General features: G+C 39.3%; 1 protein-coding gene across 2 annotated transcripts in view; it reads right to left on the bottom strand.

The window, feature by feature from the left end:
• Window positions 1-17,678, bottom strand: part of MYLK (myosin light chain kinase) — a 216,412-nt gene that overhangs the window by 11,564 nt on the left and 187,170 nt on the right. For both annotated transcript variants that reach the window (XM_013304740.3, XM_027796454.2), the window contains 5 exons: window positions 16,095-16,130; window positions 15,903-15,996; window positions 14,684-14,887; window positions 9,438-9,655; window positions 3,898-4,021 (listed from right to left, as the gene is read on the bottom strand). In XM_013304740.3, the coding sequence (XP_013160194.2) occupies window positions 3,898-4,021; window positions 9,438-9,655; window positions 14,684-14,887; window positions 15,903-15,996; window positions 16,095-16,130 (676 nt within the window). The remainder of the gene's footprint in view (window positions 1-3,897; window positions 4,022-9,437; window positions 9,656-14,683; window positions 14,888-15,902; window positions 15,997-16,094; window positions 16,131-17,678) is intronic.

Genomic DNA, 17,678 nt, shown 5'->3' on the forward strand with positions numbered 1-17,678 from the left:
AGGAGTGTCTGCTCATCTTCATATTAACAAGGCTTACATTTTTAATACGACACAGAGCCAAGTGTAAGCCAGCAGCCTGAGTATCTTGCCTTATCAAAGTCCCAAGTCAGCACATCCAAAAGATGAACAATGCTGAAAGGCCTTTCAACCAATCCAAACTGCCAAGCAAGGGAGGAATAACAGCAGGAATGAATAACATAATAGATAAAAAGGAAAGGCAATGTTTGAAGAATCAGGGTGCGTGTTATTAGGAAGGCGCTGAAGGAAAAGAGTATACAGCAAGATCAAATGTGATATTAAAAAACAGCCTAAAATATAGCATATTTTAATATGCGATTGACAGAGACCAACTACTCTGACGAGATATAGACTGCCTGGCACCGACAAAGCAAGAAGGACTGATGGAAGGCAAGTAGAGGTTTGCATCAGCCACAGCCAGTTCCTCACTGAAGGTAGTCAGATTCTGTGGTGACAGAAGGAAAAGGGCTATCCACTTTCAATGTACTTACGCGCTGCACTGATATCTTAGACCAAAATTTGGTGTGAATTAAAATCAGAATTTAGAAATTGTTTCAGATTAATAAATAGTGAAAACACTGACTATCCACAGGGATCATTAGAAAATAACTAGAAATAGAAAAATCAACAAATTCAGCAATGCCCAGAAGAATAAATGGGGCAGAAGGAGCTGGAAAGAATTCAGGAGGGTTTAACCTTCATTTAGATAAAATTAGCGTAAATGCAAAAAGAAACACTGAAATAGACATAAATGGAAATTATATACACAAGCTATATAATATTTGTGGCCTGTTATTTCGAAGGCAATAGTTCAGCTTAAGTATGTGGGACAGTACTGTGATGCAGAACAGGACAGAGAACAAGATAAAAGTGGAAGATAAAAAACTGAGGTGGAGAACACAAACAGGGAAATTTTAAGGAAGAACAAAGACTGATGAAGAGACAGGACTGAACAAGTTATCCAGAAAGATTATAAAGATTTAATGTGTAGCTTAAAAATGTGGAAAGAGAACCCATGAGCTGTAGGCTGGAATTAAGTCAGTCATGCCAGAAGGAAGACAAATGCAGCACCCCAACAGAGAGTGTGCTATCTGTACAGAGGGTGTGCTATCTGTACTTATGCCTGCATAGCAGAAGGCTCGGGGAGAGGTTTTGCTGTGGGGTTTTGGAGGAGCACCGTCACCCTGTTTCCTACTAAGATTACATCTCACCCATGTACTATTCTGCAGGGAAGACCCATCACCCACAGAGAACTCTTTAGCAGCTCTTCGCTGTACCTTGTTTGTATTCATTGCTGTACAGGACATAAAGTCTCTGTCTAGGCACGTTACAGTCTCTCAGCACTCTAGAATCCTACGTTAAAAGAAGTGCTATGTCAAGTCATGCAATAACATGCTCCCTGCTGCTTCACTTGGGACAGATGATGGATACAGCAGCTTTGGGCCATCAGCCACCTGCAGCAGACCTGCCCTTAAGTCCAGTGCTGCTGCTGTGCTTGCCTCTGCCTTCATGGCCCCCCTCACCGTGGCAGGGGGAGAGGGGATGCAAATGGCCAGTTACAAACACGGTGATGGTACGTGACACACACCAAATGAGTGAGTCTTACACTTGGTGTATGAGATTTGGCAGTTCTGAGCTTATAATGAAAATAGGAAAGCAGAGCTACAACTGAAGAGAGGTTGTAGTTCTCAATGACTTTTATTTGCATTCTGTAATGGTGATGTGATGGTCCATTTTGGATAACGGCTCATAGTTGTGAGTCTGCAAAAATAGCTGGGCTTTAAGGAAGTGAAGACAGATTGGGAGCCTGTCACTTTGGGGTGGAGAGGGAAAGTCCAAGCGATGACTCACAGCTCTTCCCTAATTTCTATTACTTTATTCTTATGGGCAGAAAGACAAAAGCCGATTATTACAGTTAATCATTGTTGTGGCAATAGCTATGCATCACAAAGATCTGTGTTTGGGTAATGTAGTTTTTCCCTCACGAGGACTTAAATGAGCTTAAAGACACCTTAGCAAACAAGTAATTTCATAATATATTTCACAAGGCATATTGGGTCATCTAACTCAAGTGTAACACCACCCCAGTCCCATCAGCTGAACATTACAGCATCCAAGTATCTTGCTTCAGGTAGCACAGAGAAACTGGGCAGAAGCAGTGCCGCCACTTCCAGCAGACTGGTCTTTGCTAAGACATTTCACCTTTTCTCCATCTGTTTCACCTGCTCCCTTTGCCTTGTCTACTCAGACGACGACAGTGTTCTCCAGCACGTACCGTACTGGAGCGGCAGCCCTGGTTGCGCGCCTTCAGAAGCACACGCAACTGCTGTCACCGATTTTTGCCTCGGTTGGCTGACATGTCACTGCTTCTCCTATAGACACATGAAAACTCATCATAGACTAGGACAACAAATGGCGGCAAAAGACGTTCAACTCCCCAAACGTGCGTGTAACGCCGCGGTTGATGTTTGTTCCTCGAGGTGTGAGAGGCCTCTAGAGGGCAATGCAGCACCGGTGGAACCGCGGGCTGCCCACCGCCGTGCGCCGCGCCCGGCAGCTCCGCGCCCGGCAGCTCCGCGCCGCGCACCCAGGGCGCTGCAGCTCGGGAGGCCTCAGCAGCTAGAGAAATACATGAATTTGTCATCCGAGTACTGCGTGTGTGGTCTACGTTGTATGAACTACAGCCTGATCCAAACGAGCTTTCAAGATCTAGAAAGAAATGCTGGAAGTGAATGGAAAATAAAGGTCCTGGAAACAAACTGCCAGAACAAAGTGACCTTGAAGAGTGTGGCATGCTTCACATAAGAAACAGAAGATAACAGAAATATTCAGAGTCTTTGCTGGGAGTAAGAGAGGTGATGTAGTAGCTTTTGCACAGGACAAGAAAATCCATTATGTTGCTTAGTTTGGAAATGAGAAGTGTATGAGAACAAGTATAGGCTGACAAGGCAAACAGAATCGCAGAAAGACTGAGTAAAGGTGCGGCAAACAACTGTGCGTTGCCATGTGTCAAGGAGAGGGTAGCCAGGGCAGAGGTGACTCTTTTAAAAAAAAAAGTTATGAGAGAAGCCTTTTAAAAGAATGAGTGCAAAACAGTCTGCCACTTACTATTGCAACTGGAGCAAGGGAGAAAGAACAATGCTCCAAACAGAGCTCTCTCTTTCCATTTGTTTATATGGCATCAAATGCGTAAAGTCACAGCTGGAAGAAGATCGCTTGCTGTTCTAGGAATGGAGATCCTATTTCCATATACGTTTCTCTAGACCCACTGAAGTTCATAGTCACATGTTATCAAATCACATAAAGATGAGCTGGAGCTAACCGTCCTCTAAAATATTTCCATGAACTTGATCCATGCTGCTTATAAAACATATTTATCCAGTGGTTTGTGCTTATTAATAAATTAAAATGCACTGTGAACAGATAGGGTAATGCTGGGATACTTTAGTCTGTCCCATGAGGGATACAATCTGAGTAAGACAACTCCAGAATTTCACAAAAAAATTCTCCCTTGGGAATAAAGGAATGGAAGTCATAAGCTACTAGTGCATGCCCAAACATTCGTCTTTAACATCTAGGAAGGAAAAATAGTTTAAAATTAATAATAAAACCCTGTCACATTGTCTTTTTAAATGAGATGAAGTGTTGCTGATTTATGATGTAAGATGTACAACACTGAAGGGCTGAATTTCCAGAGCTGCTGGTTCTGCAATTTACCAGTTGCACCCTTTAGAGAACAGAGAATTTTTATTAAACATGCTGGAGCTGCTAATTAGACTACAAAAGACCTGGAAATTGGAGAAGAATTCAGAAATTGATGGGAATGTTGTATGTTCAGCAACTGTCAGGATTTGTGTTAAGAGTAGCAAAGGTACTCACAAAATGTAGCAGATAACTCCTATACTCCACATATCTGTTTCATATCCAATAGGTTCATAGTTTATAACTTCTGGAGCCACAAACTCAGGTGTCCCAAAGAGAACTTTCAGAGAACCTGCATTTTCTGTGAAAAGTGGAAGAGAACATCATTAACTTCTGCATGCAGATTTTAAAAAACAATTATTCCCCAGTAACAGGAAAAACACTATTTTCTTAGCCGATACATGCATAGCAATAAAAAATTACTTATTAAACATCCTTAAGTACACAGCACTGTACAAGGCACATAATAAAAATTCCTATTGCAAGAAATTTCCATAAGACAAAGTCTAAGAAAGAGGATAACTTCTAATTTACATTTGGATTACTGAAGTACAGAAGTGTTTGAGCCTCCATCACTTTAGCAGTTGCACAAGAGGACTTCAGGATTCCAGTGTTAGAAAGAAGTTGAAGTTTTCACAAATAATCGTGAAAGGTTTATCAAAGCTCAGAGATTTAGCATTTTATGCTAAAGAGAAACAGTAGTGATAGAATTTTAAGAAATCTATTTTAATCCAACACATTTATCATAGCTTAAACAGGAAAGAAAATCAATACTGGGTTGCCTGTCTCTGAAATTTGAAGTGGCACAGGTCAGTGGTGAAACAAGAAAAGAAGCAGATGATGTGTATCTGTCAGATCACTACCTTGTCAGTAAAACTGGGCTTTAGCCTGCTCTCAAAACCGGGCTTGCCTACAACCATATCTGTGGTGCTCCAAAGTGGTGAAGGGGAACCATGAATGCTTAGTCATCAGCTGTCACCCCAAACTTTTACTCAGCTGGCCTATCATACAGGTGTCCTACGTCTGGCCCTGCTGAGACTCTGTGTGGGTGATTTTAAAGTGATCTACAACAAAGCTACTGCTAGCAATGTAAGATGAAAGAGTAAGGTCGTGGGACACATGAGCTCTCTCTTCACCTTTCTTGTGTTGGCCTACCAGTGTTGCTCTACTGGAAACTAAGGTGGTGAAGGTAGAATAACAATCTGTCCTGAACCTAGTATTCCGTGTGTAACTATCAGTGATATGTCTAACTTTTAGTCGTAGTGTGAAAGACAACAAAAGTCATTTACGTAGAAATGATTTGACAGATCTCAGTGGGCTCATTTTCATCAATGATCATTGCAAATAGGATGGGAAGAAGAAAAGAATAAACAGGGTCATGAAGGAAGCTAAGGAATGGATTAGGGACTGGGGAAAAAAATGCCAACCTCAATAAAAAAATTATGTTATAGGAATATAAAAAAGAGTCAGGAAATAAATTGTTTCTGACTTGAAACAGGTTTGGAATTAGGTTGAAAAACTCTTGTCCAGTCTGCACATGTGCCTGAGCAATCAGTATTTGCCTTAAGTGATATTCATTGCATTACATTTATCTCTTGTGCAAGAGTAGTCTCCAGATTAGGCACAGCAGAATGACATAGTGAGGAACCATTCCTCTCCAAAGCGATTACCATCTAAACAAAAAAAATGTGAATGGGAAGAAAAACAGATGTAACAGATTCTAATCCTGCTCCTGTGAAGGTTACAGAGATATGCAGCTCTATAAGCAAGAGAAGCTTAAAAACCCTCAAACCATGGCAGATCAAAGTTTTAAGAAGACTACAATAGAATCTACTTGTCCACAACACTGAATCTTCACAGAGTATTTTTATTTACCAGATTTTCTTCTACCAAGTTTTGCAACATAAGTGCTGATCCCAATGCTGAATCTACACCTACAGTTACTGCCATCAAAAGCTGTTTAAGCCATTTCATAAAATAAAATCATATACCTAAGCTAGTACTTTTCTGAGGTAGGGAAACCCCCAGCTTAACAAGTGAAAATGGAAGGATATATCAGGTTAATAAATTGCCTTAGTGATTGAACAGCGTGCTTGAGGCAACTTTTAAGCAGTACCACAGTAATTCACCCACAGTCATGCCTGTTTCCCGTTTTAAATGCTGTGAAACTTTTTTTGCTCTCCTCAGGTACAATGATGGCAAATTAATTGCAGAAACCTCATTTTCATGTTATCCCTGCTTTCAGAGACCATTCTGTGCAGAGGGTACCCATTTCCAGAGACAGAACCAGACAGAAGAACACCTGGGAGCAGCCCCAGGAGTTCACCTAGATCCTCCCATGAAAGCTCACCAGCATCAAGGCCTTCCTGCCAGATGTCTGACTACCCTTCAAAAAGCACAATCAAAAGCTATTCCACAACATCCCTACACGCACATAACCAGAGTTTTCTTACCCCAAACAATAGGATTATTTTCCTAACATCCAATCTAAACTGACTTAGCCTAAAACAAGGGCAGTGTCTTCTCCACAGTGACCATGTGAGGGATCACCTCTCCTTTTCCAAGCACAAATGGAGAGCCTGAGATCCTGTCTTCCCATTTGCCTTCTTTTTAAGGTCAACACCTACATCTTTTTCTGGCTGTCCTTACGAAAAATTACTGAAATTTGTCACAAAGAACCTGTTTTCTAAAAGCTTCATCATGACTGTCTAAATCTCGGGCTCAGATGTTCACATCCAAGACTGGAGGCTTTTCAGTGCATTGTGTGAACTAACATGAGCCACTGTGTATGCAAAAGGCTGGTCTATGAAATGTGCTGCCCATAGGTCAGAGAAATGCTTTTCTGAAAACATGGCATTTGAGTGCAAGCATACAGTGGGAAACAACTGATACAGCGTTTTCTGTGTATAAAAGAAAAGAGAAAAGAATAAGACATTTTCTCTGCATTAATATGTCAAATCTTTACCCAGATGTTTACAAGCTTAGTACACAAGTAGGATCTGTGTTTGGATATCCCTTAGTTCAGATAGAAAGCTGACAAGCTAGCTGGAAACTGTTGCCGACACTGTGTATAATCAACTGATTAAAAAGATATATCTTTACAGTACTCAAAAACCATTCTGTTTTCTTCTCAAGAAGTTTATCTTAAACAATTTGCTACATGTGTTCCTCAGCACACCAAAAAAGGTCAGGAAAATATCCCACTGCAGCTTTGGTATTTCCTGACAGTGTAAGAGAACTAATTAGCTGCAGAAGATGACTGCAGAAGGAGCTGATCCTAATTTCTTTAAAACTGATCAAAATACCGAATAGTGGCATTAGTTTGCACTAGTCACAAAAAGTTAAAAAGTACATCTCAGAAGTTGAAGTGCAAAATCAGCCATTGTTCCCCTCAGCAGTCCCTTGGTTGAGATGTTTCTGCTCAGTCAGGGTCAGGTCCATAGCGCAAGGGCTCCAGTCCCACATATTTCAAAGCCAAAGTGAATTTGACAGCCAATTTGAAAATCACAAGGCTTGAAGGAACACAAGAAATGGAAGAATGTGACCTTAGTGCACCATGTAAGTCAACTGGCAAGAAAAGGGCACTTAGTGTTTATAGCAATTTTTGTAAGTAAATTAAATAGTGAAAATTGGTTTTGGAAAACATCTCAACCAAAATGTGAACGTCTTCATGATCAACACGGTGCTTTTGCTTTATGGGTGTGCAACAGGACTGCGCTTTCTCTTCCTAGGGCAATGCCACATACAATGCCACAGAGTTACGCAGAACGGCAAGCTGATGAAAGAAACAGCAAATACCTATAGTGTAACTTTGCAAGAAATAGCAACATTAAGCCAAATGAATGCACAGTACTGTAAAATCAAAATCGGTGTCAGTGCCCATAGCTCTCATCCTTCTACATCAGAAAAAGTTATATATAGGTTAGAGATTTACTACATATGGCATGACTGTAGCAGCTCACAAGCTAGTGTGAGCCATCCAACATACAGACATGCCACGAGATTAAAAGAAAAATGCAAAAGCTGATGGCTATGAGCAGCCTACTGAAAACAGGATCTTCCTTTTGCTAAATTTGGGTTCAACTGTGGTTTGAAGTTAAAGATGTAGTCGAAGAAATATCTATAAAGAGGCCATTCTGTGGTTACATTTTCTCCCTCGATGAAATCCACTCAATTCAGCAGTTAATGTATAGTTTTCAGGCTGACAGCTGGAACGTCATGGGATGAAGTCTTTCACATGCCTCTGATAACAAAAAATTCAGCAGTGGAACTTACATAACAGTTCATCTGTTTCCTCAACAACAACCACATCCAGTTCATGCTCCCAGAAATCTATTGGCTCCATACTGATGAAGGAACATAAATGGCAGCAATCTCTTTTTTTTAATGAATGAAATAAACACCTTATCTCTGAGTTCACAGTGTCCATGTGACCAAGATTCATGCAATACCCTACTGGAGTTGAATGTCATCGATGAATCTGAAAAGCAGATTTCTTTTCCCCTGCTCATTCAAAATATCATTTTTTATTTGTTTTAGTGAAATTATGTTCTTGGGTATGCAGTAATCTGTTTCTTAAGTGTCAAAAGAAGTCAAATGAGTAACATGTAGGCAGATAACAAAAACCAGAAGGTATGGTTCCAAACTGTACTCTTACAAAATAATTGTTCTACTTTTTAATAAATATTAAATATCATTTTGTTTAAAAAGGGAAGGCAAAAGGTTACAACTAAGAATCTAGCTGTGGGCCTCTTTCTATAGAGAGTAGCAATTCATATGAGTTGTCCCAATCAATTTAATGACAGAAGAGCCACAAATCTCAGCTCTCCCTGTGTAACGGGTTCATAAAGTATTTTAGCTCCTTCCAATTCCTGGAATTATTTTTTTTTCTTGTGGAAATACAAGCTTAAAAAAAAATCAGTGTGTGACGTTGGTATTGTTTTAACAGTAGCAAACACAACTGGAGGGCTGCTTTTGAGCTGAATCAGTGCTGAGCAATATGAAGACAAGAAGCCCCCAAGGTCTTTGGCTTTCAAATTGCATGTTGGAAAGCTTAGACCGAAATGAATAATAGGGAGCAGCTAAAAACTGCTCAGGAAGAGGAGGACCTTGTCAAATTGTCACCCCACCCCATTACCCTTGCATTATTGTGAGGTAATACTATTTTATTAATCATTTTGAGCATGACCAAAACATGTTTAACACGTATGACAATATGCTGCTGTTTAGGATAAGAAATGCTAAAATTAATGCGGATATGTAAATTGCATGTAATTATCCATATCTGAAAGGTTTCTAGCACACCACCTTAATGCTTGCTGTTTAACAAAAGTTTTGAGGATTTGTAGTATTCATGAAGATCAAAGTTTTGGTCTAATTTTTACAGTCAGAGAGTTAGTTTACATTTCTGTAGCAAATGTTAATATTTGTTAACATTACTACTACTGTGTATTTTATCTTGTAATCTACGGGGATACCCTAGCCGTAGAAACAGGTAGACTGTATACACTTCACTGCAAACTCCTCTTGAAGATGAGGTACCAACTCTTGCTCTTGAATGTCATCTTTGTCCCTTTTCTATTTTTTCCTAACTATGTATAGGAAAATTGTCTATTTACTCTTTATACATGAAAGAATATAATAGTAAGTATGAATTACTGCTTGCCCTGCCCTTTCCCTCATGTCACCGAAACAGACATAGGCAGAAAAGTCATTACCTAATCTTCTTGCAAGTCCAAAGTCAATGAGTTTGATACTTGTACCGGTCTTGTTGACACACATAATATTTTCTGGCTTCAAATCCAAGTGGACAATACCCTGCTTATGGATGTACTGAACTCCTTCTGAAATCTGCTTCATGTATTTAATGCACTCTCTCTCTGTCAGTTCAAAGTCTTCATCAATAATTCGTTCAAACAGTTCTCCTCCAGAAACCCTAAGAAAGACAGAATAAAAAGAGGACTTCTGTAGCATTTTCATTTTGGGAGTAATCAAACCATTTCCTTTACAGGAATACACATAGTTCAAGCTTGCAATAGTCACTTCAAGGCACAGTCTAGGTTTTGTCAAGGCACTTTCTGTAGACCCAAGGATCACATAGGAGGAATCACCTCTTGTGTGTGGTATAAATCAATAGATTTTTTCCATTCTGAATCTCTTTTCCAGGTTAGGACTGTGAAACACATACTGTTAGCCCAGGCAGTAGGGATGTAGCTGGATTTACATCCTGCCTTTAGGATTCCATCACCTGCAGCTGGCAGTGAAGTGTGTGCCATGTGATTGTCACCCTGCTGACATGTTTATAACACTGCTCCAGACTCTGAGCTCATGTTTATCACTGCTTCCTTCCCTCCTATGGTCCATCACGACACAAGTGCAGACAATGTAATTTAGAAATAAAGAAAACTAAATCACAGGGGATGGGTCCCAGGAAAAAAGGACAAAACTTCTAGTAGGTGAGAAAAAATTTGGGAAGAGAGACTGACTGAGAGTGACAAAGGCTGAAAAAGGAAGGATTCAAATGGTATGGTTAAGTGGAACACAAAGCTCAAAGGGTAAATTACTGACCCGGGTGAGCTCAGAGGGAATTTCCTCCCTAGCTATGACAGGACAAGGATATAACCCACAACTCTTTCAGTGCTGGTATTTTTAGCTGATCACCATCATGCTCCTAGTAGGTCAATTCCATTTTTGTGCTTATTTAAGATGTGAAATAGCTGCTCTTTCTAGGGTAGAATCTCCTGGAGTGAACTGTTTGTGGAACTAAAATGGGACATTTTTAACCTAAACTTAATAAAGCAAAGCTTAAGTTGTGGTTTGTTTGTTTTGTTTTAAATTCTGAGTAATCACTCAATTGGTTTATCTGCTTACATCCGAAGATGGGAAATACTTTTTTTTTGTATGTGGTGGGTAAATGATCCATACGGAAAGGAGCCAATGGTGAAGAACAGCTTTGCTTTTAGAAATCTATTCTAAATTAAATGCTCCATGGTCTTTATATGGCTTAATATTTTGCAGCATTCATGCTTATTGCCAAATGTAATTGCACATTTCAGATACAGAAAGAAAACACACAACTGAAACCTGGCCTTGCGGTTTTTGCAGGTTGTCAGATACATGATTATATCCCTCACGTACCAAACCGAAATTGAAACATCTGGAGTTATGGACATGTTTGTTGCTTTGGCTGTAAGATTTCAGAAAATATATAGTTAGAAGCACTACTGCAGTTTGCTATTGACATGAAGATTATAAGAATAGCATATGCTTGACAAACTGAGAAGTTACGTTGGGTAATAGCACATTTGTAAGATAAAGCAAATAATATAGCTATAGCTGTTGAAAAAATGGCTGTAAATCAGAGATCTAGTATTTTCTTACTTCAGTAAAACATTAACCAGTCTGGGGGTGTTTATTGTTTACCTGGAGCATTCTGCAATTCCAAATTATAACCATCCTAATACTAAAAAGCACCAGATTTTTCTTGACTACTTAACACAGATAATGATAATTTATTCTTACTATAAAAGTGCTGTACTTTTCAGATCCCTAAAGTGAAAAATTTTCAGAAATCATACTATTATCTCAAGCACAACTTTTTCACGTATTATTTGGAAATCAATGATGTTTTTCCCCTGGGACATCTAGACACTCTGGTAACATCATTAGATTAAACTGCAATTGCATTTATAGAATGCATATTTTTGCATTTATCTCCTGAGCCAAATCGAGTTTAATTTTTGCCAGGTTAGGAAGCTGAATTGAACCAATGCAGATTAGGTTTTACATATACACAGAAGTTGGTTTTCTGCATTCACTAGTTCAGAATCTAAATGTCATAATCTTTTCTGGATTCTCCTCTTTTCAGTCTTCTGTAGATGAGGTCACAGACAACAATATTCCTGTCTATAGGGTCACAGAATACACATTTAAAAAATATTTTATTATAAGGTTTTGGTCATGAAGGAACAGAGATAAGAATCTGCCTTGGAGTTGCCCAGGCAAATACTCAACTGCATTTTCATAAATCTGCCTTCAAAAAAAAGAAAAACTTCGTGCCAACCTAAATCACACCAAATGAATGGAATTTACTGCTGAAATTGTACTTTAATAATCTTACTTGCAATATAATAATTTTCTTCTAATCTATGTCCAAATAAGATGACTATCTGAGGTATGTAAGAACTTCAAGACACTTAGCTCCCCGCCGGAATGCCATTCACAGCATGCTACTATTCCTCAGATACTCTTTTTCTGCTGAGATGCTTGTGGAACCAGTACATCACTATATTTGAAAAGGAAACGCCTGAGATTTGCCCCTGACTTCCAGCAAATGCTAGAGGGGAGGGTTTCCAGGGAAGAGCACGTCAAGCGAGTTGAATCATTATAATATTTGATTTTAATTGAATGATACAAAATTCTGAATTTATTATAAGTATGAAATTAAACCATATAAACTCGTGGCATGGCAAATATTGTAAAGAGAGAGGGTGAAGTTCAAAAAGTTATAAGAAAGATAAGGGAATACAATTAAAATGAAAGATTTAGGATGGGTATCAGGAAGACATAGCTCCAGTTTGAGTGGAGGGGGAGTTTCTCAATTCCAGTCACTGCTGAAATCTGGCTTAAAAGGAGACTGGTGGCAAGTGAGCTTGATTTATTTGAAATTCATGCATTTAGAGTCTGATGAGAATTAAGAGAACAGCTTGGATACTAAGAATTTTCGAAGGTATTTCCCACAACTTCTTTGATATGCAAAGAAATATTAGCTTAATAGCTAAACATAAATAGAAATGATCCATCAGTGGCTTTCTTACAATACAAGTGCATTGGCCATGCTGGGACTTTGTCAGCTGGGTAACACATGGCAGTACAGAGGCTACCGAGTCATCTGACGCGAAGGTGTCACACAAGCATCTCACTACCCAGGCCTGCTCCAGACGAGGGACAGACTGCTACTGCTACTGCCTGCATACTGCTTTAAGAACCCTGCCCTCCCATGGCTCTGGACACTGTGGAATTTTCAGTGGATGGGGGTTCAAAAGCCAGAAAAGGTGGTCACCCCAAACTAAAATCACATCCTATTTAGACTAGTTACAAAACAGCTTTAAATTTGATTACACTTGTCTATATTTTTGAAAAGTAAACCCCCTTTGTTGGCAGGGGGGAACTCATGGAGTGTAAAGCCATATGCTATTTAAAACTCTTCATAGATTTCCTTATTTTCCATTAGGTCTGCCAGCTCCCAATTCCAAGCTGAGCAGGGCTCCTTTCCCTTACCATCATCAGCTTGCTCAGCCGCCGAATCTAAAAATAAAAACACCTTCTTGCACTCAAGTTCCATGGATGTATAATGGAGATCCAGTCTCTGAAATCTGCTAGTGCAGTAATAGTTTGCACATAATCCAGGCAAGTGCCGAGCAAGCAAAATAGTCATATAGTCTCTTTTGCTTCTAACAATTTGTATCTTATTCAGCACTTCCAGCCAGCAAGAAAACTGCTTCTCGCAGCAGACAGCACGTGAAGTAGATGTGGCAGCAGAGCAGTGACTGATGTAACTTTTTGGGAAAAACACCAGCACAGATCAGGATTTCATTTTCTTTCCAGCTGCTACTACCACAAGCATGGGATTCACACTAAGCAGGTGTGCTATGGATGATGTAAACGTTGCTCATGTCGGGCATTATTGTTTTTTAAGTCTGACCCTTATTTTCCACCCCATACTGTGCAGATTCTTTTCTTATAATGAATTCTGGTGCATGATCACGTTCTGAACCTTCTTTTTTTTCTGGAAGTAAATATCTACTATCTTTAAATACAAAGATAATCAAGTCACAGCCCTGTGTGATGCTTTACAGCACAGCTTTTGTGGTGCTTTTCTGCTGCTCCCCACAGTGGTGTAGCATAAGTCGCTCAAGGCAAACAATTTCTGGCAGGTAAAAATAAGTGTTGCCACCTTACTCAGCAAGAACAAGACAGCAACACAGGCTGTCTTCAAATTCAGCTTTATTTAATTGTATAGCTTTGGATGAAGAGTGCAATGACTTTACAGTAAATGAGAAATTCCCTTCCACAACTGCAACACCTGGACCATCATGGAGAATCTGTGTATTGACATTAGGGCAGATCAATTCATGTTTAATTAGGTTTTTTTGGGGAAAAAAGTCAGTGTGACCAATCTTCCTGCATCTAATGATCTAGATTTAAAACATTCACTCTGTTCACCTGTGGAGATTTTTTAGACAGCACTCCCGTATTATAAATAAATGTTTGCAATGAGAGTATTCATGTTTTTGCAGGAAAAACACACCAGACTAATCCTTTAAAGTCTCTTAAAAATATAAAAACTGGATATAGCACTTGATTAAAAGCAAAGGGTACCGAATACCTCTTGGGTACTATAAATTTGCCTGGGTTAATTTTTCATGGAAGTTCAACTATTTTGTTAAAATGAGCATAGATGCTTGCTGTCTTTTTCTTCTACTATCTGTTGTGCACCAACATTCAATTCTCTGCAAGATCAGTGTTTAAGTGAAATTTGATGCAAGCTTCTTAAATACATGTTTAGGATTGCCTAAAGAAAATGTTTGGGTTTTTTACCTCCTTAAACTTGGTTTTGGTTCTAAACGCAAGTCCAAATTCAGCTAACTTTTTTACTCTACCCTTCCAAGCTGGCAATAAGAGTGATCTGCAGAAAAACACCACATGTACTTGATTAAAAAACAAACAGACAATAAAGACTGTAACATATCTTCACTGATTTTCAAGATACAGTACAGATTCACTTACACCGTTTAAACAAGTTGGATAAATAACTGGAAAAAAATGCAAGATATGAAAACAATCCAGGCCCTGCAAATCCTGAAGCTTTTGACAGTCGCATGTCTGGGTTAGTTGCTACTTTTGTGTGCACAACTATTTTCAACATTATTGGTTTTGTTAGTGTGACCTGCTTTATACTCACATTTCCAAGACCATAACGATGTTGGCTTTTTCTTCAAAGGCATCTACACATTGGACAAGTTTTGGATGATGTAGACAGTTCATGATGCTGATTTCATCCCTTATGTTTTCTTTTTCCTTAGCAGAATATGCTTTGAAAAATTTTCCTGCCCAAACCTTTCCAGTCTTCTTTTCAACAAGCCTGAAGACTTGTCCAAATTTCCCCCTGAAAATATATAACTATTTTCATAAAACATTTTTGCAATGTACGGGCCACCATGAATAGCAACATTTTACTAAATATTCCAGCACAACCACTCCATTCTGAAATAAGAATGTCGTCATATCAAGTACTGTCCTGTACTGCTTTTGTGCAGAGTAATCTGCAAGAACCTTTGAACAAATACCCCATTTAGAGATACCCCACTATTCCAATTAGCAAGTTTTATATAAGAGGGTTCAAAAAATGGATTCCTACCAGGCTGTAATTCATGTGACTCAAGTCTTTCTGCACAGAATTTTCTGTATGTTGTGCACCTCTGAAGGAACCGCAGAAAGGACACATCTCAGGTATAGAGCATAGGATATGGGTGAATTCAGAATCTGAATGCTAGAAGCTTCAGTACTATTATTTCACATTGCTGTATATATGTACAGCTCTTCCTCTGTGATGCACTTCTCAAGATTTGTTAATGGCAGCACACAGGATCCCCTGGCCTTCAGCACCACCAGCAGCACAAATCACTGAAAGATTATCATGGCATGCAATTCATATAACCACGAGTTTGAGCACTGGAAAACACAGCCAGGCTAATCACTGACCTTCACTGAGCAATACCACTAATGTTCTTGGGATTATGTCTGCTGTCAACAGAGATTCTAGCCCGTGGGCAGGATAATCTTCTTACCACTAATGGATATAATGGAAATGCAAGTACACAATGTGTACCTTTTTTTCAGCTGGCTTTTAGAACACTGAACAACAAATAAATCCTCTAGCTGTATTCACTTGTGGGCTCTATTTTCCTTGCCAGAAATGCATGTAGTGCCTATTTAAAATTATCAGTTAATAGGAATAAAGGAGGCCAACACATGTTTAAATGTATTTTTACTGCAACCGAGGAGCCCAGCTGGAATGTTGAAAGTACAAGACACCATCAAAGAATGAATGCACATGATCTTTCTAATTGACTGGTAGCCTTGAAAACTCTGTGTCTTCAAAAGCACGATACAGTACTTACGATCCCAGTCTTTCTTCAATATTATAGACATCTGAAACTTTTTGTTCAGTGTTGATAGTAACCGTCCGATAGTTGACGTCTGTTTCTTTCCCTTCTACAAATAAGTATTAAGGACCATGAGTAAAACCTCCATGAAACATGAATGAAAAACACAGATTTACATTTGTCCTGATTAAAATAAGAACTCCTTACCATCATCAGATAGCTCCACTTCATCCTCTTTAAGTTCTATGATGAAGATAAAAAGACATGAATAACTTGTTATATAGGATATGGTACTTACATAAGATAGTCAAATTGTTCACAGTAACATGAGCAACTGGTAGTCCTTATGGCTAAGCAGCAAAAAGCAGACAGGGAGTTTGTGCATTAACTTCGTAATTAAAATCTCATCACCATGTCTGCAAGGCTATTGACTATCACCATCTGGTCACCATTTCTTAGTAAACCAAATTCATGTGTTTTGCAGTACTTGGCTATTATACCTGCCTACTAGAAACACTAGGATGTTCACAGTCATGTAATAAAAAGCTTTAGGAATGCCTTAGTGAATTAGAAAATATATTAAAAATATTAAAAACAGTAACAATAATTCTTGTTCAATGATATACCCTTTTCTGACTTTTCTATGCATTTTTTGGATTGTAAATTAGTAAAGCGAGTCTGTACATGAGAAGATTTCCTGCAAAGCATCAAGATAAATTTTTCAAATTAAAGACGACTATAAAATTTGGACAGCATGTGCTTTCCTGAGCATGGCTGAATTTTGAAATCATTGAGGTCCAAACGGAGCCTCAGTTCTGCAGGCATACTCAAAGGCAGGCAGAGATGTTGGCAAGCCAAGTGACATAAGACAGAGTAAAAGCTGGCCTGAGTGTCTTGATTTTTATTTTTAATTTTCATGTGCATGAACTGTCAGTAGAACAAGTTTGTATGTTGCTCCTTATGTTGCTTGCAGGTATGAGGGGAAAGGGGTTGTAGCTGGAATGTTGTTATATATTACTTACACTGCTTGGGCTTGCTCCCAAGACCTGTGGCTATGACCAGTAATTTGAGAAATCGCAAAGGTAGTTACACAGCGACAGGTACAATTCTCCCTTTAGCTGCTGAAACTGCACTTTGCCACCATAAAGTGCAAGCCCATCCAAATGATTTATCTCCACTGTATCAACAGATTTATGTTATGGAACATTAATGCGGTGCTCTGGACACTGTTAGGTGTCTTAGAGTATAGAGTTATATGCAGTGGATGAGAAGAAAACAGCAGAAAAAAAGGGTGCAGGGTGAGCAGATACCTGGTCTGATGCATGGGCATCACTTTTTCACATCCAACCCATAATGCTGCATCTGTATTCTGGTAGCAAAGCCAATGAAGTAGATATAATCTGTTACTAAAGCCCTTCTCTTGTTTTTTTCTGGATTTGCAGACCTTCTGTTTCCCAGCACAGACTAGCTGGCGTGCAGCGATTTACCAGAAGGGCAGGGAGGGAAGGGAGCCTTCCCCACTCAGGGGCAGCTGTCCTCAAATCCTCCTCAGCTAGAAACCACACTTGCGTAGAGCACATCACATTTTCCTCCCCTTTTAAGGGCTGCATGAGGGAGCTGATCCCAACCACACTGCCAGTAGTTAAAGTTTGCCAAATACTGATTAGACAAAGAAGTCAGCTCGCAGTTCTGCAGCGACACTTTGGTGAAACATTTTGGTCCACCAGTGGAAGCCTGAATTAGATAAGTGCAACGTGTCTGAGCTTGGTAGACACTGAGTAGCTGTGCTAA

Source organism: Falco peregrinus, chromosome 8 (assembly GCF_023634155.1).
Source record: "Falco peregrinus isolate bFalPer1 chromosome 8, bFalPer1.pri, whole genome shotgun sequence".
NCBI classification, from domain to species: Eukaryota; Metazoa; Chordata; class Aves; order Falconiformes; family Falconidae; genus Falco; species Falco peregrinus.